The sequence below is a fragment of the Pleurodeles waltl genome, chromosome 11 (assembly GCF_031143425.1).
Source record: "Pleurodeles waltl isolate 20211129_DDA chromosome 11, aPleWal1.hap1.20221129, whole genome shotgun sequence".
In the NCBI taxonomy this organism is placed as follows: domain Eukaryota; kingdom Metazoa; phylum Chordata; class Amphibia; order Caudata; family Salamandridae; genus Pleurodeles; species Pleurodeles waltl.
In genome coordinates this window covers 915,361,625-915,386,866 of record NC_090450.1, presented here as the reverse complement: position 1 = coordinate 915,386,866, position 25,242 = coordinate 915,361,625, and the positions used below count along the sequence as shown (strand labels likewise).

General features: G+C 43.8%; 1 protein-coding gene across 5 annotated transcripts in view; it reads left to right on the top strand.

Annotated features, from left to right (window-relative positions):
* The window catches only part of KDM2B (lysine demethylase 2B), a 715,168-nt gene that overhangs the window by 327,202 nt on the left and 362,724 nt on the right, over nt 1-25,242 (top strand). For all 5 annotated transcript variants that reach the window (XM_069214908.1, XM_069214905.1, XM_069214907.1 and 2 more), the window contains exon 9: nt 18,146-18,261. In XM_069214908.1, coding sequence (XP_069071009.1) covers nt 18,146-18,261 — 116 coding nt within the window. The remainder of the gene's footprint in view (nt 1-18,145; nt 18,262-25,242) is intronic.

Below are 25,242 nucleotides of genomic sequence, written 5' to 3'. Positions count from 1 at the left end.
GGGCAAGATGAGGTTGTGGACCTTGTGCCAGGAGATCTTGCGCCTCTGAAAATGGCTGACCAGCCAAGGAATTTTCCTGGTGGTGAATCACATAGCAGGATCCTTAAATGCTATGACAGATGAGCTCAGCCATTGACGCCTAATATATCATGAAAGGCAATTACACCCAGAGGTGGTGCAAAGTCTCTTCCATGAGTGGAGGAACCTTGGATCGACCCAAGAATGTGCAATGTCAGCACATATGTGCCTTGGAGTTTACAAGACATCTCTTGCTCAGAGATGTGTTATGCCTTGAATGAAATTCTGGACTTCTGTATGCCGTTCTGCCGATAGCATTCCTGCCCCGAGTTCTCAAGAAGATCAGGACCGACCAGGCCCAAGTCATCGTAGTGGCTCGGGATTAGGCGGAGAGTGTGGGAGGACCTGCTGTTGCATCAACAGGGCAGGATTCTGCACCTGGTCCTTCGCAGTCTTCACCTTCATGGCTGGATATTGAGCTGCGACAGCTGAACACCTTCAAGGCTGAATGACCCAAACTGATCACAGAGACTCTGTGGGTAAGACTCCTGGAACTCCTTGATCAGTGGCGGTGATTTCCCTTGCTGCTTTCCCCGTAGCCCTGGGTGACTGCCTGAGGCCACATCTTGACGGTGGGGGTGGCTCTACTAATTAGTTAGAGTTCCCTGCATGAAGATTGATATGAGATATCTAAGGGTTTCCTCCCCTCTCCACCCCCCCCCCCCCCCACATGACCCCGACCACAGCCCCATATACAAGCCACCAGGCCCACACAGGGCTCAGATATCCATGCAATTAATGCCTCTCCCCTGCCAGATAGCGAGCTACTGCCCCCTGCAGCCTCCATTGGGCTGGGCAGCCAAGTCACCATTCAGCTGGACCTAGGTCACAGGCTCCCATGCCCCAAGGCTTCATCAGGATCCAAATTGTTGTGTAATGCTCTGGTATTATTATATATAGGTTGTAAGAAAAAAACGACAACAATGTTAAAAATAAAATTAAAAAAAGAATACAGGACACCACAGTCAAGTACACCTGTATACCATAGTAGTGTACATGAAGGGACATACATGTAGAAGTGTTTCAGTATGCCAGTCATAAAAAATATTCCTAGAAGGAACAAACATGATAGCACTACCCAGATCAGCACCTGTATCCATGTGGAATCTAAATGTGATGTTTAGCTTACCCAGATAATGAAGGAACCCTTCATACCACTACATAATGTAGATTAAAATATGAAAAACAACTTAATAATATCACTGTGCAGGGTAACTACAGGTGCTTATAACACAGGAATCCCACTAGCAAATCCACAAAGGTAGGAAGGCCATGTAAGCTAACCCACATTTCCTGTCCAAAGTCATAGCAAACTTCCATGTGAACCAAACAATCCAGCTGCTGGGGATTTTCCACCAACCAAAGAATCATGCAGAAAAATCATACACTTGACGTTCGTAGGGGAGTCTTGTACTATCTGGACAGGACCAAGCAAATCAGGAAAGGAAACCAATTTTTTTGTTCCTTTGCACCAGCAAATGAGCTCACCTGTAGCCAAAGGTACCATTACATAATAGTTCAGAAAGACCAAAGTATAGCAGAAAAGCAGGAATACAAATTCAAGAGAAACCTAGATCCCACTCCATAAGGAAAGGATTCATAGGAGTCAAATTTCACAGTAGGAGATCTTGAGGAGAGAAATGATTGAACCACCTCAACATTGTTCCTTTTATACCCATTTTAGAGGTGAGAATCTGTAGCCATGATGAACGCCAAAGAGAGATAAAAAAGATCCATTAGGAGTACATGTCCGTCATCTAAGAATTTTATTTAGTACTTCAGCTACTATTTCAGCGGAGGCTGAGAAATCCAGATTAAAATGTCTTTAGGGGGTTGCTATTTGTGATATGTTTTAGTAGTTGGTTTTCTACAACTCATCTACAACTCTTTCAATTATCTTTCCTGCTACAAAGTAGTTTAGAGACTCGTATGAGATTCTGGAGGGAGTTTTTGCTCAGGTTCTGTTATCTTTTAAGAGAAAAGCGATTCGGATGAATTTTAGAGCTGGACGGAAAGTGTAATCTTCTAGAGATGTGTTGTGAATTTTGAGCAGAATATATAAGATATCTTGCTAGAAAGCAGGTCTTTTGCAGAAGAGGAGGACTTTTTGTCAGAACGATTTCTGAAATGGATTTCCCTCTTGGGTCCCTCTAGGGCCCTCTTGGAGTGTCTCTTTTTGGAATGTCATAAGTTACAGCCTTTTTCCATTTTTCAGTGAGAGATTTACATTGATTTTCTCTACAAAGAAATGTGTTATGTTGTCATGTGTTTTGGAAAGGTACAGATTTTGTGAATTAGTTGGGTTTACACAGTGCTTAATGGTTTGAAGGAAAGCTCTGTCAGTTTATGGCTTCTCCAATTTTTATGTTTGAAGAAGTTAGACTTAGTGGCAATGAGTAGAGTTTCATGCCTTTCTCTTTGTTTTGTTAGGTCACTGAATGGTTCTGTGTTCTTTGTTCTTTTCTAGACCTTTTCTAATATGCTAGTTGATCATTTGCTTTTGTTGGGATTTGTTGAATACCTGCATATGAATGGTTTTTCATTGATGGATTTAATTTTCAGCGGTACATGTTTGTCGATGTGTGTATGTAGTTGTCATCTTGGAGAAGTTGCTGAGGTCATTGGTAGAAGTCGTAAGTTTGGAGAGTGAGATATGGCACTCTGCGCTACTAATAGGTAATTCAAAGATATTTGTGTATGTTGTCTTCGCCAGGATGCCTTCACTGTTCATGAGTTGCTTCTCCTGAAATGGAAACCTGCTTCTCCTGAAATGGAAAGCAGTGTATGTGTATGTCTGGCAGACTTACTCATAGTTGAGGAATGTCCTTTTAGCCAGCCCATGTCATCTTAATATTGAAGTATTTAAGAGAATTTGTCTTTATGGGAGGGAGGAAGAAAGCAGAAGATCTCGGGTGGCAGCCAAGCAGTGTGGAAAAAGAAGCCAAAGAGGATCTTCCACAGAGGATATCCACAGGGGGATATAAAAAAGTGAGTGCACAGAAATTGAAATTCCGACATTCCGGGTCCATGTTGAGAATTTTGTCAATGAAGCTACTATAGGACTGAGTTGACGTTAAGAAGCCAGTTAATGTTTCTACAGCTGGAAAAGGGAGCTTAGGAGATGGGCAGAGATTGAAGGGTTGGTCCTGAGAAGAGAGCTGGCCCGAGGGACGGGTTCCCCAGAGCTAACGTCAGCCTGGTAACAGATAGTTTTCGCATTGCAGGAGGAGCTAAGGTCCTCCGAGACGGAATAACCTAATTACCTCACGTCGACAGCACTAGGTAGTGACACCTCCATTGCAGGGAGTCATTGACGGAGATGAGGCCTGGACATATGCATATCCCATGAGCAGGCATCCCCAAGGATGCACACAGATGCTGTTTAGACATGGGCGTAACCAGACAAACCAGAGTGGGGCAAGGAGCGGGCGAAGAGTGGGAGAGGGAGCAAGGGGGGTGGGAAGGGGTTACACTTCTATGTTAGAATATGACTCTAGCCTGCTGAACAGAGCAACGTGTGCACTACTGTTTATAAATTGCATGTCTACGATAAGACTACGATGCATGTAGAAAGTTGAGAAGTCGCAGATTGTTCCCTCCCTTGGCCTGGACTCTCGCACCAAGTGGATAAAGACTAGCGGAAATGCAGAGTCTACATAAGCAAAACTGTATCAATAACCATTTGTGTACCCTAGTTGGGGAACTGTTACAGACTTATAAAATCAATAAAATGTGTTTACAAAAAAAAAAGAAGCCAGTTAATGTTGAAGAAAACAAAATGTTCAATTCCAAGAGCCATTTGGACATTATTGTTCAGCAAGACACCAACATTTAGCGTCTGATTCTGAGTATTTCCAGATTTACTCTCCCTCGAGACAGGAGACTCCCATCCCCATCATTCCTTCATCGCCAGCATCATTAATTTTTCGGACTTTCGGTTGCCCCCAAGAAATGTCGCAGACAACGCCATGCCTCCTTCAAAGTCTCAAACTCATAGGCTCCATTAGTTATACAAAACACCATCACACAGGACAGTTGCTGTTTTAAAAAACAAAAAAACTAATGAATGTCCTCCAAAACACAGACGTCATTAAAAGCTTTATCATAATTTGTCTCAAAGAGATTGTGTATCTGTGAGTGAGGGTGTTGCAGTTAGTTACAGAAACAGATATAGGTTCAACAGCTGATGTGTGGACATGCGCTCCATCTCTGACCCCACTACATTTACATATCCCCAGCTTATGACATCAAAACCTTTCATGATTGTTGTTGAGAAAAGATGCCCTGTAAGGCTGGGAAGGTCATATATCTCTTCCCTGAGTTCTTAGAGTGAGTCACTGGATATGTTTTGTGACTTTTGGCCTAGTGCACACAACAGTAATGCAACCCAAACTGGAGGGGCACACCATGTATATCCCTTTTATGAGATCTGTAAGTTCACTGTGCCATAGAGGACAGAACAAGATGGCAGCAACTGATTATAACTGCTGGGGTGCCTTTTATGTACTGTTTGCATTGCATACAAGGGAGAATTGTCTGTTTCTCCTTTATATATCTCCTTTATAAAACAGCCTGTCAGTCCCCTACTGCCTCTACATAGCCTTGCTTCAACAATGTAGGATGTGGATGTCACATGTATATTCACCCTATGTATGTTTAGTAGGATAGGAATGGACCTATGGTTGGCTGTTATAGCCCAGGAATCGATTTTGGATCTCCTGTATGTGAATGGCCCTCAAACAGAGGTTGGATAGGACTTGCTCAAGAGTGGTGTGAATTGCATGGCTACCTCCAAGTATTGTTGACATCCTATGAAAAGAAAAAGGCTCTACAGTGTAGAAGATATGAGACAGAGGGCCCCTTTGAAGTACTGAGACAGTCCTTGCCCTTCTTCCAGCTCAGGTGTTACCCCCAAAAGACTTAACGTAGCTGAGTTTGGAAGTCTCTCCCTCTTTTGTGACTTTGTTTTTGGGTCTCCTAGACAGGAGCCTCCAGGCCCAACCCTCTTTCCTTTTGACACTAGAGACTTTTCCATCTGAGAGGAATATGCAAAAGCCAGGAACTGCCTGAAACTGGTCCCAAGGCTGGAGTTACAAAATGTATATTCTTTGTAAACTTCATACAGGTATGGGAAGAAACTTCCAGTCCTTTCACCACGATTTTCATCAACCAGTGCCAGAAAGTATACACCAAAAGAGAGCACAAAAGGCATCAGAGGCTCCAGAACTGGGGTTTATGAACATGGAAGCTCGCCATCCTGGTAGAAGGAGCTGCCTAAAAACTACCTTAAGGGAAGGAGCACAGGGATTGTTGAGGAGAACTGCTGGAGGCACCCTTGCATGAAGGGAAGGATGCCTAGAAAAAGAGGGCTATGCAGAACTGAGCGGAAAGTTGGCCTGCTATAGCCCAAGGAAGGATCTTCACTACTAGGCTTTATGCTGATGCCTAGTGATGCTTGTTCCCCTGCAGTGTGTCCTGGAGCAAGACTTGCTTCCCAAGTCAGGTAGTGCATATAACACTTTTGATTTGCCCCCACCTGGGGTGCGGATCATTGTGGAAGTTGAGCTAAGACAGCAATGTGTCTTGAAAGACAAAATCAACAAAAGAACAACTTGCAGAAACATTCATTGGCGTGCCTACCCCAAGAAGAAAAGGTGCCTGTGACAGCTTGGCTCTCCGAATAATTGCCATCGCTCTCAGTGGTATTCACATCAGCAATTTCAGTGCTGTGGCATGGGGTGGGTTGTCTTTTCATTGGACCCAAGGAAGATCCCACAAAGATTTTCCACAATTGAGTGTGGCCTTTGGTTACTTGTGCCTGCATTGCCCCATCTCATTTAACTCAGACATGTGTGCCTGTACACAATCGCAGTGCCAGAGAACAACACAATAGACAGCTGGGCCCTGGCCCAGTTAAATGCTGTGGTTCCATGAAGCACATGTGCTAGCGTACACATGGAAAGAAGCAAAACATCTGTTGCCTTTTCCACTAAAAATAGATCCAGTGATGGAGCTGTTTCTAACTTCAGATTTGGTAAAGACAGTTACATCCTGTAATAGTTAACCCTTGTCTCACTGTGTGATTGTAGCAGGTGCTGAAGAAGGATTTCCACCACTCCCTTATCAACAGGCCACCCTTAAAAGGAAAGCAAAAAGCTCAACTCTCTTGAAAAGCACTTGGCTTATCTGTCTTTTCGGTAAAAGCTACAGGCAGCTCTACCAGGCCTTTATGATAGGTCCTTTTAGAATCACTGCACAGATTGACAGGAGAACTTTCCATGGTCAGGAAAAAGCCTCCAAAAGGTTCTCAATGAGGCCCTCAAAATATCTGATTAAATGTTCAGTTTGACGGCTACATCTTCTGACTTTATAATGCAATGATGTAGCCTTAATTGAGTCTGCTTTACTGTGCCTCACAGACCTGAAATTGTATGTGCAACAGAAGATTCTAAATCTTCCATCTGTGCAGCATCTTCTTTTTTTGCACTCATGCAGAGGAAAAGATACATTGCATGAAGTCAGTGGCAGAAACAATATATAGCTTTTGGAAGGAAAAAGAAAGAAAATGCAGTTTCACACACATCGTTACAAACTATGAGATACACGATATTATGAGGAGAGGCCTCACATAATGGCAGCACTAATAAGCATAACATAAACAATTGTTTTCTTTGGAAAGGACAATACAAGAATGAGAAGCTCTGCATATCTCTGCAAAAGCAGGACAACCTCAGCCTGTAAAAAAACAGTGACTCTCCTCATCCACTCTCTTGTTGGCCAATCTATTGGGAGAAGCTCTTTGAATAATATAGTAGTAAAAAATAAAGAAAGACAAATGATTGCTGATTATTGTGCAAAATGACTGTTTCTTGATCTTAAAAACCCTACATTCAGATGCAATCTTATTGAGATTGGCTAAAAGAAGTTAATTTCTTTGTTCAGAAATGGGTCTTATAACCGATTCCTGCATAAAGGAATGAACCGGTTTATTCTCTTTACTTTCAGGTTTTAAAGGAATTACAGAAACAAATCTTCAGATTGATCCTAGATCTGATAAATGGCAATAGATGTATAAGAGAGAAATTCAGAATTGTCCCTGGCCTCTAAGTCGTTTCTGCAAACCTGTCAAGACAATTAGTAATGTGTTTTCAGTCTACAGGCTGTGCACTTCCATATTCTTTTTGGGGGAAAACAAATTAAGTTTTACATGTTACTGGTATGTGAAGACTACTTATTGTACAAGGTTCCCTTCCAATACAATTTGCCACAAAGGCCTTTTTCAAATGTTTGGCAAGAGTGGCGGCGTGTCTAAGAAAAAAAAAGATATTCATCTATTTTTACATAGGAATGGGTACCTTGCTCGCTGCGCCACTGGATTCAAGCTAGCCTAGCTGATGAGGGGTGATACCCTGAAACCGGTCTCTGGATGCTTGTTTCCAGTCCATTGAGGACTTGGCTTGGCAGTTCGGGCTGCAGTGTTCCCATGTGGAGCACGGTCAAGACTGATTCGCTTATGACTGGGTCCAAACTGGGATGACATGGCGAGCAAAATAACGATGGATTAAACCCAGATCTGTTACTGGGGGTGAGTGTGTGAAAAGTTTCAACACTCCGCTCATCATTTTATTTTGTTTTTGCATATCAAGATCTTCAAGAAACAACCTCTCTTATATAACTCCTCAAATTGCCCATCAGTGTGCCCAAGCCAAAACCTACTCAGTTACAGATCTTTCACTAGGGGGCAATTTTAAATATCCAAAAACAAAAGTGTTTTTCTCAGAGAGAGATGGTTCTGGCCAAAGAAAATGTCAAAATCTTCAAAATATGATGGTGATCAGATTTTGAGACCCTAGGGCTCCATATAATTATGCACAATTATAGCTTTAAATACCAGACTGAGATAAATTTAGCAACAGAGCCAGTACTTTGGCAGAGGGGCAAATGGCTGACTCCAACATAAGCAGCTTTGCGTGTGGAATCATCCAGTGCATGTCCTAAAATGGGTTCCATTCTACCAGGCACTAGGTGCACACACTATACAAAAGGTTGCTTCATTAATGGAGTGAAGAGTACATATAGTTCACCTCAAGATCAAGGGGTTCTGCTTCTAGAAAGAACCCTTGCAGCTCATCAACCTGCTGAAGCCCCGAGCAAAGCGCAGACTATCCATATACTTATTTCCTATCACTCAAGATGGTCTACATTCATACAGGTAATACAGCTACTGTGTTCTACTTGTATATGCAAGAAGAAGGGAGAATTAGAGGTTTAGTTCAGTAGTCAAAAACCTTTGAATCACTACTGCTCATCTCCCAGATGTGGAGAATGTGCAGTGGGTGCCTTCAGAATGTTGTTACAACAAAATCACAAGTAGGTACTAAAATAAATGCTGCACAATGTCTTCTGCAACTGGGGCTTTCCTTAAGTAGGCCTTTCCACCACCACAAACAACAAGAAATGTCCAAGTTTTATCTTCAGGTTTTACCAGCAAAGGAACTTGGGGAAATTCCCTTTTGACCAGATTGTTAAACAAATGTCTTTATACATGACTCTAATTGCACTGATCCCATCTGTTTTAATCACACTGGCCGTCTCCAAAGCCAAATACTAAGCTAACTGCTTTAGACTGGGTTTGTTAGAGGTGAGCATTGTACACCTATCAGAGACCACACAAGAGCATGCCATATAGACCGGACCTTCTCTAAAATCTTCAGGGTCAGATCCTGCATCCTGATTATAATTCTCTTAGTTCATCTAGCATTCATTGGAGACTTCCAATTCTATTGGCATGAAAGATAACCATCTCTACAATGTGAGTTAAAATGCGATCACCACCACCTTTCATGGAAATGTATCTTCTTAGCTCTTGTTACATGGCAAAATTAATATTCTGTTCTTTCATGTATCTCACACAAAATACACTCACGTAGATCATTTTTTTTTCTAGAAAATTATTTCCCAACTGTATGAGAGACTCCATCTTCGTTCACTATTTCTACCCCTCTAGCTAAAGTGTATATTTTCTCCCTTTGAATGGAAAAATTGACCTTAAATGTTGTCTTGTGATATTTAAGGCCTTGCAACATCTAAGCAAGCCATAGAATGATGGATAATTTATTACATTAATGCATGTCTTCAGAAGGACAGACCTTCTCTGATAGGTGTAAAATCCATTTGCCTATGTACAAGGAACTAGAGCTGCCCTTCAAAGCAAAATCTCAGATAATAAAACATACTATGCTGCTGCAAAGAGATGAGGACGTTACTTTGCCAAACTCTGCAGATCTCCATAATGTAGAAATGTTCTTGCCGTATGATGCAGATGATAACGTTTAAGAGTTCAATACTTGTAATTTGACTGCATTAGATCAAGTGCCTCCTTTGAAAATATTATATTAGTGCCTACATAATTTCTCTCTCAAAACTCCATACTAAATGTTAATTGTCATTACTTTAAAAAAGGTCCGCTAAAAAGCTAAACATGAATGGAAAACCAATTACTGTGACTCAACCAGGGCTCCCTACTTTGATGCCTTTAAGGCATACAAGCCTGCTATAAAGAAAGCTTTGGTGTGGCCAGAATGGGAATGGAGTGAGACTGGTCTCCCTTCCCTCTGTCCTGGCGGGCCAAATCCAGCTCGTTATGCAAGATCCTGCAGGTTGGAAATGGGACCTATAGCCTTCAAAGAGGACATAGGCCCGTGATCATAAAAAGGGTGGTGGATAAACAATGGGAGCAGTGGATTTTTGAAGACTGCCAGTAGTCAGCAGAGCATGTCGTGGTAAAGTCAAGATGGTGGTTACCTCAGCGAACGGATCCTGAGACCTTACTTTCATGAGCGTTCTGTGACTGCATGTGTAACAGAGGAGTCCAAGGGGGCTGGGCAGCGTGATTTGAGATTGCAGAGACCGGTCTGGCCGGCACGGGGAAGCACAGTGAACTGGGGGCCCCAGACTGGGACAAGGGTGACAATAAGTGCACTGTGCAATGTCTTCCACAGAGAACAGCCTAGCAACATAAAACAAGCGGCGCGTCAAGGAAGGGGCAGACAGCCTCAATGGAAGCTGTGGGGCTGACGCCTTCCCCATCTAATTAAGTGTTGAGGTCCCACTGCCGTTTCTAAGAACTGGGCCTTCTGTCATGGACTCTTGCCTGGTGGCAGCCTTATAGAACCCGTGAAGAATCCAGACTGTCTGTCTGACAAACTGGCAGACAGTGACAACCCCACAATCCAAAGTGGTAGAAATACCCAAAACAGACAGCAAGATCTGTGTGAGAGACTAGAAATGCTCACACTGGAGACAGTATAAGTGGACTGAGGGAGCTTGGGCAAAAAGTTCAACGGAATTGCATCCTTCTGCAGAAGAGTACAGCTGAGGAAAACATAGGGCAGATACACGAAAAAGGCCCAACCTAGCAACTTGAGTGAAACATCAAGCTGGATGCCTGCAAGGTTAGGTTCTTGAGCTATCATCTGCACACTGAGCACAGTGAACATATAGTTCACAGTGGCATAGGGGTGAGTCACCCTGAAAGAACTGCTACTCCAAGAGAACAAAGTCCTGTAATTTTCACATTACATGGCATAGTTAAAAGGAAGTAAGAGAACTTCACCAAAGACATGTTTGTGTAAGCCTCAATGCAGAAACAGAACCCAGGTCGCAGACCCTGACCCTGCAACCCACTTGAAGATGTTCCTTCGTAACTATCTTCTAGAGATGCTGAATTACCAGTAGCAAAGCAATATATAGAGGACCTATTCTATGGGCCAGGAAACCTGGCTGATGTGTGTGCCAGCAATGTTTCAGTCATGACGTACCAATGTTTCTCTGTTTTCTTTGCAATTTTACAACCCATGCGTAAAATCCTGTTCATGCATAAGTCACAATTACGTGTGTGAAGGAATTTAGCACATCTGATCATTATTGGATGCGTTAACTCAACCTTTGTTAAATTCAGCAGGTCAACCCTTCCGAACTTTAAAAGAGGAAAACATATAGGCCCTCATTATAACTCTGGTGGTCGGTGACCGCCAGGGCTATTGTGACGGTAGTACCGCCAACAGGCTGGCGGTACTGCACACCACATTTTGACCGTGGCGGTACCGCCGCGGTAACACCGCCGGGACCGGCGGTATACCGCCATGGCGGTCCCAGCAGTTGTAATCTGCCAGGGCAGCGCTGCAAGCAGTGCTGCCCTGGGGATTTAGACTCCCCTTACCACCAGCCTGTCCATGGAGGTAGACACCGCCATGGAAAGGCTGGCGGTAAGGTGACTCGGGGTGCCCCTGGACTGCCCATGCACTTGGCATGGGCAGTGCAGGGGCCCCTAGGCACAGTTCCATCGTGCAAATCGGGCAGTGAAATGCGCGACGGGTGCACATCAGCATTGCCGCCGGCTCTATTATGAGCCAGCAGCAATGTTGATGGGACTTTTCCGCTGGCCCAGCTGAAAAGTTGAAATAGGGAGCCAGTAATACCGCCAGCACTAGCAGTATTCTGGCACCCGCAGCCTTGGCGGTCTTCATAGAAGACCGCTGAGGTTGTAATGAGGCCCATAGTATTTACTGTACCATGCAGAATTTGGTTCATTAAATACCAAAATCTACATGTTATTCCCCCATGAACTCATAATAGATGTTATTTATCACACCCGATAAATAACATACCCCATGGTATTGTTAGTTATCAGGGGCGATAAATAATGTCTTAGCTCTTAATCAGGCCCAAAGTCTTTGCCGCAATTTTACCACTTTCAAATCTGACCTGAAAAAAAGAGGATGTAGACATTAAATCGGACATGAGCTCCCTGAGAGAAAGGATCCATGCCATGGAAAAGGTGAATGATTACAAATATGAGGAGTAGAAGTTCTTCAAACAGAATTACTCACCATTCAGGAACAAAACATTTTACTACAGGCAAAGTTAGACCATTTTAGAGAACTGTGCAAAGTGGAACTGTGTAAGGATCCACGAAGTTCCACATAGCACAATAGACATTGAGAGATGTGTTCAAAGATTATTTCATCAATGCTTATAAATGGAAGGCCTGCAGATAGCATAGCTGGACAGAATGCAAAGAGCATCAACCTGACCCCCCCACCCCCACAAAATCAGAGTAAATAATGCTTCTCTGGATATCCTGACTAGAGTCCATTGCTTCCAGATTATGGAGAGTATCATGGGGGTGCCATGGAAAATAGGAGAGCACAACCTCAAGGAACACAGTGTTGCCTTGCAGCAAGACCTCATAATGGCAATCCACCAGAAAAGAATGCCCCCCCTCGAAAGTCACTCTCTCAAGTCCCAAATGCATCACGAAGATTGGGCCACACTTTTCGTATGATCTTTACTTGGCAAGACCATCAATATTAATTATGATCTATCAGGGAAGCAAAAGATATCTTAAATCTAACTGATGATCTATTGGGGGAAGATGATGAGCCCCTGCCCCCTTGAAGAATTCACCTAGACCTGAGAGTGACAGATGGATGGTGGTAACCAGTGCGAACCAAGATGGAAGACCATTGTATACACTATGGCCAAGGAGAGGGAAGCTGCTATTGCCCAACTCTGCAGAAATCTGGCTCTGACACCAGATCCTCTACGATGATCCCCAGAAAACTATGAAATAGATGACGCGTGAGAACATGCCAAGCTGTCATACATGGATGGCATGGAAGTTTCAATAGGAAGTCCTTCAGTTCTGTCCAGATGAGGAGGGTTGATCCCCAACATAAATCCTTAGACAAGGCCAGTATGCGTTTATGGATGGATGCTTATGTTGCCTGAACACCAACAGAGAAAAGTGTATAAAAAAAATAGTAATGGAGCTGGTGGATTGATCACATGGGATGTGATTCTAGACAGAGACTTAAATGTGGTTATAGATCAGCCAGAAGACAGACCGTCTTGGAGGTTTGCACTGGGTTATCTCAATCTAGTGAGGACACAACATGACTACAACAGATAGTATCAGAGAACATTTTAACATGCAGGGCCTCAGTTCCCCAGCTGAGCAACTAGCATTTTTTTACATGCTCCATACCCTAAAAGGAGACATCTGTATATTACAAGAGATGCTTTTGATCAAAAAGTACTTGCCCTGATTAAAGTCCAGCTTGTTCCGTGTGCAGTATTTCTCATATGGCCCAAGTGAAACCAGAGGTGTAGTTCTGTTGTTGCAGTGGAAGTTACAAGGGGACATCCTTCAGTACTGGCCAGAACAGCAGGGTGGTTCAATAACATTAGCCCCTAGACAATGCCTCTATACATGTCAGATCCTTACGTTCCTGAAACACTGGCCAAAAAATGTTCATCACAAATTCAGTCATGAAGATAATTGTTAAAATACATGACTTAATGTAGTCATGCATGGGACAAAAGACTGATACACATGGAGGTTTGTATAAGGGTATCTTTATCTAGTGAGTGCACATTCTGGTTCCAGAGGTAGGATTAGAGTACATCTGGCATGAGCAACACCTCACTGATTTGGACTAAACTTACTACCCAGAGGCCCACAGTGCCTATGTAAGACTCAACTACTTGTTGATCTCCATTACAGCATCCTGATACTATATGGCGATGGGACATATTTTCTTTATATTTCCCAGACCATACCCCAATCATGGCAACTGTGTAGATCCCATGGAAAAGTCTTTTACAAAACAAGAAGGTAGTTGGAGAGATGCCAAAAAGGCATTGCCCACTACCTGGCACACAGCATGGTCATTCTCCAAATAAACATTTTGGCATGTCTTAAAAAATGTGTGGTGAGGAGCTGCCTCATACTGCCTCTGCAAGCTTGAAGCTGGAAGACATGAGAAATAGGATTGACAAGTGACTCAACTAAAAGAGCTGGAAGGCATCCACAAGAGCACTGATTCAATATTAATAAAGAAATGATGTAAACTAACCACTGTCAAGGCATAGGTCAAAATGCTGGACACAGACAGGGTGGAGTAGTGCTATTGGTTGTTAGACGGAGATACTGTGATGCAGGAAATGCAGTCTGCAAGCTCCTGGGTACTAAACTTGGAGCTAGATTATCATCAGGCAGAACAGCAACAGTGGAGAGTTGATGATCCGGATAAAGTTGGTAGCCGGCTCATCTGTCAATCTTGTGCGCAGATATATTCCTCCAAGACCATTCCCACTGCAATCTAAAGTCTATCCAACAAGAGCTTTAGACCTGGCATATGGGAGGCCTTTCTTGGTGCAGGAGGCTGCAGCAGTTAAAATAACTGCACGACTACAGATTCACTACGTCATCCAGTCCCTGCCTCTCCTGGCATCTTCTCGTACATTTTGTAAACTACAGAACTCCATAGACAACTTTGTCTAGGCAGGTAAACAACACTGACTGTCCATAATCAAAAGGCCCCCACCAGCCTGAAATAGAGTGATGCTAACAGGCATGCAGTTTGGGCTGGACTGTTCCCATGGGGAACAGGGTCAAGACTGATTTGCATATGGCTGGGTCCAAAGTGGAATAGCATGGCAGGCTAAAAAACTGATGTATTAGACCCAGATGTGTGACTGGGGGTGAATGTTTGATTTGCTCTGCGTTCCGTCCATCATCTTTTGTTTTTTACCAGGCGTGCACTCAACACACACATGAAATATTATTGCATGGTTCTGGGTTTCGGATAACAGTGAAACTTTACATGAGAGGAGCCAGTGTCATCTTGACACAGAAAAAAAGGTCTTGTTATACTACTGATTCACAAAACACGGTACGCTGCCACCACTGTTTTATGTGATGCACACAGGTATGGGAGTGTTCTAAAGTGGGTGCCTAGAAATGCTACATTTATCCCTGACATGAGCTAGTGGGTGGAAATTACCCCTGGGCACATCCAAACCAGTGGAATGAAGGTTCATGGGCTAACCCTACCCCTTTTGGCCATTTTCAAGATGGCAAGAGTCTTCGGACACACTAAACTTGGGCTCTGGGGGCTGGGTGCGTCTGTGTGGAGTGTATTTTGGTAATCCTGGTGTTTACTCTCATCTAACACTAAAATCCAGTTTGAAGTAGGTCCTATACGCAAAACAAACTTGGAGACAGAGGTCCGGTAGAACAAAAGCTGAGTTTTCCAGCAACCAAGCAGTAGATACACAAGAATTGTTTTGGCATCCTGTTCTCACCCTTTGAAATACCCCCCAATTGTTATATGTAAAACCCCAGCAGACCTCTTCAAGAAGGTTTTGACACTCCAGCAGGTTTTGACACGCAATGTCAAAAAGAGACTCACTGTGATTTGACCCTGCCTGGAAGGGGGCAAGCCTAGGTGTTGTCTACATCTGCTTGTGACAGGATAGGTCTCTTTAAAGTTAATCATGTTTGCAAGTGTAGCCCTTAAGCGATCCTATTAAGGGCAACAATACTTCCCCAAATTCAAGGCCTGTGTCGTAACTTAGCTGGGTTAACGCCACAGGATGCTTATGACATTTTAGGCCCTCATTATAAGAGTTGTTGGATTCCCTAAGTGGCAATACCACACCCAGAATTCCCAGTGCTGTGTTGTGCAGTAAACTGCAGGTGACGTATTGCTACATCATTATGACTTCTGAGACAGGAAAGAGGTACTAAGTAAGGAAATCTGAGTTTCTGCAAATTTCAACATGGTCAGCATAACATAAATCAGCATATTTGGTGATCCCAATTTGGGCATAAACTCCTGTCACAACCATTCCCCTACCCGGCACCTCTAGCACTATCTTGGTGGGGTGGGAGAGCAAACAATGCTCCCTCCAGCTATGCCGCAGCCTGTCATGGCCACAGACAGCCTCATCGCATCCTGACCCCTGACCTCACCACAGATGGCACATGGGAGCAGTATACACCGAAAACTGGGAAAAACCTGCTGAAAAGGAACCAGTAATTCTGAAACCACCATGTTATTCGCCATTCTGGTGTGTTTTTATCTTGTTCTTGTTAACTCTAAAACGATACAGGCGAGAATCGTCAATTCTGTCCCCGGTATCGCCCCACTGAGTTAACAGAGAATTTGTATTGGACTGTAAGAATCTCATTATTAGGATATGTATGGTGTGCTAACCACTCAGGAGGGTATCCAGAGACTCTAGAACAGTGCTTCTTAACCTGGGGTCTGGGGACCCATGTGGGTCCATGAAGCCTACTTTGGGGGTCTGCGACTGCTTAGGAAATATAATAATAACAGATCAATTAAGTGTATGTAAATAAAGAAGGAAAATTACAATCTTAAAAAACGTTCTGTAAATGTGAACGAATTTGACATTGGAGTATAAAGTTAAGTTGGCAGCCTCAGACTGATTTGTGGGAGCAGTGCTAGAGTATCAAGAAGAATACAATATGGACACTGAGTAGCCTCAATTTAGTTTAGAAAAGCTCCACCCTTCCTATTATATTTTTTTAATGTTTGTTTGTTAATCGAATATTTTATAATTTGTGTGTGTATTTAACGAATGCTTCGTGTTTGTATTTTTGTGTATTGTTTTTCGGTTCACGTCATCGAAATTACATAGGGCGGGATCCTCGGTTCCGTTAATGAGTCAGTGGGGGCCCTGAGTTTCAGTAATACCTCAGTGGAGGTTCCTGGGTTCCAGCAGTGACACAGTGGGGGACCACAGAAATCAAAAGATCGAAAACCACTGCTTTAGAAGATGGAATCCGAGTTGTCTGAGAGAAGCCTAGTTGAAAAGCCAGACTTGTATTGGTTTTCTTTTGAATTCGAGAAGGGAGCTAGCTGGCTGCTCGGGTGGGAGGGAGAGCATGTCCCAGGTCTTCTGGGCTGCGAGAAAGCGTGCCTTCCAGCCTTAGCGCGCCGGCTGAGGGGGGGTATGGGCGGGGAGTAGGCCAGCCTGTCTGAGGTGTCTGTAAGGAATGTGGACAGGGATGCGGTTGTTAAGGTAAGCCGGGCCTAAGTTGTGTAGTGGCCTGTATGTGAGGGTGAGTAGTTTGAAGGCAGTACTGGATAGGGAGCGAGTGGAAACCCCTTATGTGCTTGGAGATGTGCGCCTTAGGATAAAGGGAACATATATCGTATTGTTGTAATGTAAAGAAACGTTGCAGAATGTTGTGTGTCATGATATACCAGCAGGATCTCAGAGTGCGGTAAGTTTTGTAAATACTGTCTTGGGGTGCCCACTGAGCTCATTGTAAAGGGTTACTGCGAAATAAAAAGGTATATTTACCTCAGAGGTTACAATCTTACTATGTAGCCGGAGACGTCATGTATGGATGCGTGTATTTATGTGTCTTCAATTATTCATAAGTAATGTAAAATGTGTATGCCTTGTATGAAGACAATAATAGATCCTTAATCGTGCGGCCCTTAGTGTCCTGCTGCTGTTCATCACCAGACAGACCATTCCCTCCAAATTCTGCTCATGCGGGCACAGACATCAGGGCGCGAGCTGCGTCACAGCGTAGAAAGGCAGAGAGTAACTTTGTAATGCACGGCGTCCGCTCCCTTCTACCTGGAGGAGACCGCACAGCGCAGAACATCCGCAGCGCAGCCGGAGCCCGGGTGCCCCGTCCAATACCTGATGCAACAGCGAGGCTCGGGCGGCCCACGGCGTGTGACCTGGACATAATGCGGGGAGGTGCCCTCCCCACCCCCTTCTGTAATCCTTTAACAGCCTGCCTGCCGTGCCCAGCGCTTCCCGCTTAGCAGTTCCTTTGGGGTGATCACATCTGGTGGCCAAGGGTTTCTCGGAGCAGACCTGTTAAAAAGATATATATATGTTATAAAAGAATAATAAAAAAGCTTTGGCGTGCTGGGCTGAGAGCCCTGCCGGGCTTGCCTGGCTCACTGCTTCCGAGGTTAAGGCAGACATCCTGCCCAGCGCTGCAATGCTCGGCGCTGGCCGCCTGCAGCAGAGACGCGGCTGACGTGAAGTCTGCTGTCCTTAGGGGAGCGCTGCCGCCGCCACCGCCGCGCTGCTGGGTGCCAGGGGCCCGGGCCTGGCACGGGGAGCCGCTGGAGCGTCAAACTGAGCATGTGAGACCCTCCCCGCCCCTCCGCCCCCGCCTCCTGCGATGAGCCGGCTACCAACGTGCGCTGCTTTCTGTCCCCAGGATGGATCCACGCCGTCTACACCCAGGCCGACTCCCTGGTCTTCGGGGGCAACATTCTGCACAGCTTTAACATCCCCATGCAGCTGCACATCTACGAGATCGAGGACAGGACGCGGGTGAGTCTCCGCTCTGCGGGCTTTTCATGTGTTTTGTTTTTTTCACTGCATGTCACGTTATCGGCCAGCAAGCCGCCCGTTCGCTTGAATAATCTGAAAACAGAACACTCCACTGAGACGCCGTAAAGGTTGAAAGTTAAAGCAGATTGTGTCGATCCTTCTTGTCGCTGCTTAGAGCTCGGTATTTGCTGCTCCTCCCACCCTTCTCCCTCCTCCTTAACATGGATACGGCTGGCCTGTGGCGGCCACTGTTCGCAGGAACATCACACCCTGCTCCCTAGCCTAGGCTTCATTTCTCTGCACGCACTTTCTGACAGTTTTTTTCTCGCCCCCGACCGTGTTGTTGTCTTTGGCGTCCCCGCAGTCTTGTGCGTGACAGAAAACTGCCCGAAAACCCCCGAATGTCTCTGGGCATTCATGTCACCAGAGCACACTCCTGGCAAGGTTGGGTTTAACTGGACGATTCGGCTTCTTGTAAGGTGGGTTTCGCGGGGGAGGAGAGGCGGTGTAAAATGCGGACTCTAACCACACGTTCAGCCGACGCAGTCGTGCCGTGACATGCACAACTGTCCAGTTTACATATTCGAGTGCTTTTGTTGAGCAGTAATGTGGACTGTGCCATTTTATTGGCTTGTGCGAGAGGGACATGATGCTAAATGTAGGCGACCACTTGTGTTTAACTTGAGTTTCTCGGGGACATTTTTGGGCTGGTTCTGGTTGTACCGATTGCTTCGCACAATATCCTGGAGCTTGGAATCTTATCTGTTTTTTTTGTTGAAGGGCAAACAGATCGCAAGTAATATGATCCTTGCCCCGTAAAACCAGCACTGGCTGCTGACCCGGCGGCGCTCCTTTGCTCCCTCGTTACTTGTAGGAAATGGGCACAAGAGAAGGAGCTGTCATGCGAGGAATTCACCGGTAAAGCTTTCAGACCTCTAGCACTCATGTGAATTGTTTTACACCTTAGTTACTCTGGCTAAAGTAATCTTCTCCGATGTGTAGTACAGAGTGTGATTAAGTTATCACTCAAACTAATTTTAGGTCGCGGCCTACGTTTTCAGTATTGTTCCTCGTGTGTTGTGACAGTTTATTGACCTACAGCATGCACATCAGGTGACCTGTCAATCATTGATTTGTGATTCTTTTTGTCATGATTAGTAATGGGTATGATTTTTTTTGGTATAGGAAGTGCCACGAGATCACACATACATGAGCACTTTGACACCCATACTCATAGACCTATAGAACAAGGTACACATATTTACACAGCCCAAGAGACATACAGCCACACGTAAACGCAGACCAAAAGTCACACCGGTACATATCCACATGTATGAATAAACTTGTGAATAACCTTGCTCACAGATCGGTACCACTCATGAATGCAGAAGTCATAAACATGCAAATCGTATATAAATAGCTGCAGTGAATACAGATACACACGCACAGAGTCACATACACTACACAAGGAAGCACACCTGAAAAGTGTGTTGGAGCAGGCAGGAGGCTAGACATACGGACAGACTGATGCACAGACAAACATATGCATGCCGAATGGGTTGGATAAAGCATAAATAGTCATTGGCAGTTGCATCATTCCTACTTGGATGATGTAGGGTTTATGTCCACTAAATATCTCCACTGCTGATGAAAATACATTTAGAGAATGTGAAATGTCCATGTCTGTCCATCCCTGGCCTCTCCTTGGCGAAGTCCACTTGTGCTGAGCGATGGAATACTTCTGTCTCCATAATCATACAAGTCTTGCCGTCCTTGGAACAATTGCTCCTTCATAAAAATACATTGTACTCTGCATACCCATTCTATTCCTTGGCCTCTTTGGTATAATCTTACATATGTAGTACCGTGAGTCCATACCTGTAGATATTTACTACAAACATCTGAAACATGAAGATTGTCAAGTTGTTAAAAGTACACTAAATGCTGCATGTGCTTTTCAAATTGGTTCCAATTGCAACAACAAAAACACACTACGAAAATGCACTTATTTGTGAAATTAATGTATGTGACAACAACATGGTGTGTGGGGTGTAGTGTCAATCTGTTTATACCAGTTCCTGGAAGGTTTGCATGGATTAAGTTAATTAGGTGGATAGTTACAAGTAGACCACATTAAAATAGCCAGCCTGAGCAAAGAATACAGAAAAGATCGATTCGATGATGAATTTGATGAAGGTGAAGAATGCCTGGAAAGCAATGGAGTTGATTGGAATTGTTAATTTATTTGCTGATTATTGTGTTTTTAAGACAATTCAGGTTTGAACATGACACCTCGGTTTCTGACCTTGCTTTAGAAAGTTTGAGTAGCTCTCAAAATAGACTGCCATTTAAAGGGTAATACTGAAGTGTTTTCAGAATTAGAAATCATGCTTTGTATTTTTGTTAGCATTCAGTAAAGCCAATTATCGCTCAAACAGTGATTAATCTTAGAGCAGCAGTCTTTGGCAACGTTGCTGTTTTTTAGATCTTTAGCAATCAATGCATGTACCTTTGAGTGTCAGTGCACCTGGCTATATTCTGTCTTGTGGATGGATATTCCTTATGCTCACCCAGTGAGCCGTGCAGATCCTTGACATAATCCTTGAAAGAAAAAACAGAGGAGTAAATAAGGACAGTCGAATATAGAAGGCATGCATTGAATAAATAAAAAGATATGCAAGTGTGCGGAGGCTTGTAGGTCACCCTATCTTATCTTGGATCCCATGAATTATTAGTGGGATAGCTAGACAAAGTATGATTTGTCCTCCAAAAAGGATCTAGTCTTTTTAAGGACTGACTCATTGAATCCAGTGTGGTTGAGCTGAGTCAGAAAAATCATGTTGTGTGATTCACTTAATCATGAAAAGGATCCTTGCGAATCGAACCTGTAGTGTATATCCAGTTCGTCCAAAACATTGTTCAGCACTGATTCCATCTCCCTATCTGGTCTGAACCCAGCCAGAGTGAAACTGAATAATTGCGCCTTGTCTAAACGTTTGGCCAAAAGAGCAAGACCTGACATTGGGAAGTGATGGCCTGGTTCCCTTGGTACATATGTAGATTTGTTTTTAAATATTTCACAACTGCCTTTTCAATTTCTTTTTTTTGGAATACAGTCATACACAAGTATTGTGATATAAGATAAGTGGTACCTGAAATACAGTCTGGCGCTACTACCCCAGAAGACATCAGTACCCCTTGATATCAGTCATTGTAAAAAAAAGATGTAGCAAAAACTTTGGGAAAATGTTGAAAAATATATATCATCAATCCAGGTCCATAATCATTATCAGTCCAGATTTGTCTTTTTAGTAGTCTTCTTGCTCAGTTATTATTATATATATATATATATATATATATATATCAGTTGATCCATATAGCTTTAATACATTCATATTCATTCATTCAATCGTTCATCAATGTTCAATAGAATTCCGTTTACAGATATAGCAAGAAACAGCCAACACGTGCTTTGTGGAGACCTGCTTCATCAGGCCTGCAAAATAACAGCAAATATATTGTCAAATATTTCAAAAGATGACTTTTGAAAAGATTAACAAAACAATTTAAACTATAATTCTCACATCTACCACATTATCAGTTACAATTTATTTCGTTCATTAAGCCTGTTCCAATATAATCTAATGCACAGATGGTAATTCCATACAATTATACACACATTTTTCAAACTGTCTAGACTCACAACCTGTGCCATACATACAAACCTTGGACCGAAAATGTAGTTTTGTAGTTTCCTATCTATACATATTGCTTTAAAAAGCACTGGGTGATATAACATAATATGAATACATTTAAGACCAATTTATTCCATCTTCAGCTTGTTATCCACCACATGCTTGATTTTAACAAAATTGTTGTATTAGTGTGCTGTGGACGAAACATCTTACAACGATATATAGTCTAATAATTATCAGAATTAATTTTCATGAATACATTTAAATGTGATAATGATTTCTCTATTAATACGAAGTATACACACACTGTACCCTCCATTAAATGTTATCATAATACAAACCATTTTTGGTTCATTTTTCTGAATTCCTTTTCTAAATCATTGACTGTACTTTTCACATCTATTTCGTGTAATTCTTATCTAAATAGAACTGATAACATCATTGACGCACTACAGTAAAATTCTCTCTGGGGTCATCTCGGTTAAACTACTAATCTTTGTATCCGTTTTAAGCAAATGAGGGCTCTCCGGTAATCGGACCAGTCATGGTGTCCCCCCAGTAGTCTTGCAATTAATTTGTGAATTACTCATCCTAACACACACCCTTAACTCAAGCCTTAGCCTCTACCATAAAGCTAATCCAAATCTCCTCCCTTACTCATGTTAATTTGTTTTTCATTTTAGTTTTGTATAATGTCTGCGTTTTTTCTAATTTTTTTGTTTCCTAACTTTTTTATTTTTTTCTTCTAACTTTTGACTTTCTTACATCTGTTTCATAATTTAGACCTAATACCATGTGTGCTATCATTTGTACAAAGTCCCTATTGAACCGCCTGTCATTCAGGAAGAGCACAGATGCACCGATCCTGAAAGAGACGTTGGATTTTATCACCTGAAAGAAGTGTCTGGGAATGTGAAAGCATTAGGTCATAAGAATTCTACCCAGTACCTGATGTCTCGTGATGACTTTTTCTAGCCGGACCCTGTTATCACGGTATTGGGCAGTGGCATAATTTTCACAGAAGTATATGGTCTCTCAAGTTCTAAGTACTGTGCTCCAAGACTCAGTTACACTGTTGAGTTGAGCCCAGCTGCTATCCAGGTTGCGATGGCAGAGAGCCACTGTGGCATTGAAGAATTGGGCCAATCTCTCTTTCTGGGCATGGTGCTGCGGACCCATTGCTTTAAGGAGTCAAATTTATGTATTTTCTTGGGTGCAGATGTGGTCTCTCCTACAGCTTTAGGGACTCTGGAAACGTGTTCCAGCGATTCGTGCCTAGATCCTCATGTGGACAGTCTCCTTTTTTAGATACAACTTCACCTCTCTTCTACTTTTCCTCAGCTGTTGAGCCTTCCTTCCCTGCTAACGGTTGACTGTTGAGAAGCAGAGAACCACTAAGGCACCCTCAGTGCTCCTCGGTTCTTGAGAACACCCAGATTCTACCTGAAGCACAACAGGCACAAGAAGTACTAGGAAACACTAGCCAGTGTTAAGGATGCTCAGTTGTTAATTCCAGCCAAGTCCAGCTTGGCGTTCACTCAGCACCTGAGGCGCACCAAGAGTACATGATCCTCTCACCCTACTTGCTGGAGGACTTGACATTGATTTGTTCAGTGCAAAGTTGTTGTCTTAGAAGTCCTGCTTGATACTGATAGTCCGTCACTTCTGAACACAGTCACTAGCAGCCCACCTCATAGTGGAGAAGTTCCATTCCTCTGATCATTCAGAACAAGAGTTATACGAGATCCTGCACCTCTCATAGTCTCCTGTTGATCCAGCTTCAGGGTTCCCTACCATGTTATTATCCATTCTTTCCTCAGACTTCTTCTTGGACGATATGAGTGCAATGTTGAAAGCCAGAAAGAATATCACATCTCTTTTGCCCAAAGTCCTTGTCCAGCTTCTGCCGATCCTGGTGCAGCTTCCACATTCTCTGGTGCAGCTTCCAGGGCCTTAGGACCAACATTTGCACCAACCTCCCACTGCAATGATGGTGCTAGTTGAGCTATCGGACCTAACCTCAGTTACATCTGCTAGTCCTTCCAAGGGTACCACTTCTTCCCTTGAGTTGCCTGTCTGATCCCCTCCTGCAGCAAGTCCAGCCTGGGAGAGACAGACACCGACTGGGACACTGACATAGAGTGTACTCCTGGTAACCATTGGAACATTCACCAGAACATATAACACTATGCAGTTATAGTAAAGGCATTAGAAGAGCTATGCATGCCTACAGCTTCAGATAGAGACTGCTAACCTCAGATTCCTCACCTATTGAATATTCCCCAGGGGTCAGACTGGATCCAGAAACCTTTTTCAGGAGTACCTCTGCACATTGGTAGGTGGCACTGTGCAGCTCCGCGCTGATGCTGTTCGACTCCAGAAATGACGTGTGGAGCCTATATAAGTGCCACTCTGCGCACCGGAGTCAGTTCCTTTCTTTCTTCGCCACAAGACACACATTTGGAGCTACCTCTTGCCTCTTTGAGACAATTTACCTCAAAAATCTTTTCTGTATGCAAGGAAAATAAATATCACCTCCCAAAACAACATAGTTTAAGCCCTGTTAGGACTGACACAAACAAATATCTGTGACAGGACCTCATCAGGGTTGCCTGGGTCGGGATACCATTGTAAGGCCTGCAGCGACTACGTGTTCATGAGCTTGAAGGCGATATGGGACCACAAGCCAAAACTCTGTCGCCAAGCACCATAATACTCTCTGGGCAAAACTGTTCGAAGTCGAACAGTCCATCCCGATCCCAGTCCAGAAGACTCAGGAGCTGATCCAGAGGATTGATCGTCATTGCGCTCTACAGCTTTGGGTAAGTCAAAAAAGAAACATAAAAATTCCAAGTGGGTCTCGGCCCCTTCCTGCCACTCGCATACTCCTGCGAATGTGGAAGGATGTCACTATGCCTTTCGATCTCCCAGTTAAAGTCTGAGCCCAATCTGCAACATGTCTCGAAACAACCCGAGTTTCCGGGGCCATCTGCAACACTGAGACAGATCGAAGAGTTTTGCAATGCCATGGTCCATCAACTCGCTCTGGCATGCCTAAGGGCCCCAAGGAGGCAAGAGGCTCTTCATTTGGGATACTGCCGGCGGGTTCACCCTTGGCGCCAGTTGGACCCTCAGAATCCACCATTGGGTCTCCCCAGCTCCTGCATGATTCTTTCTCCGGCTGCACGCTGGTCTTGGAGCCTCGACGCCGATTCTGACTCCATCAGCGCCAGAGAATGAGGTGCTTATCGCGCTCTCTGACTCCTGAGCAGCCACCACTATGACT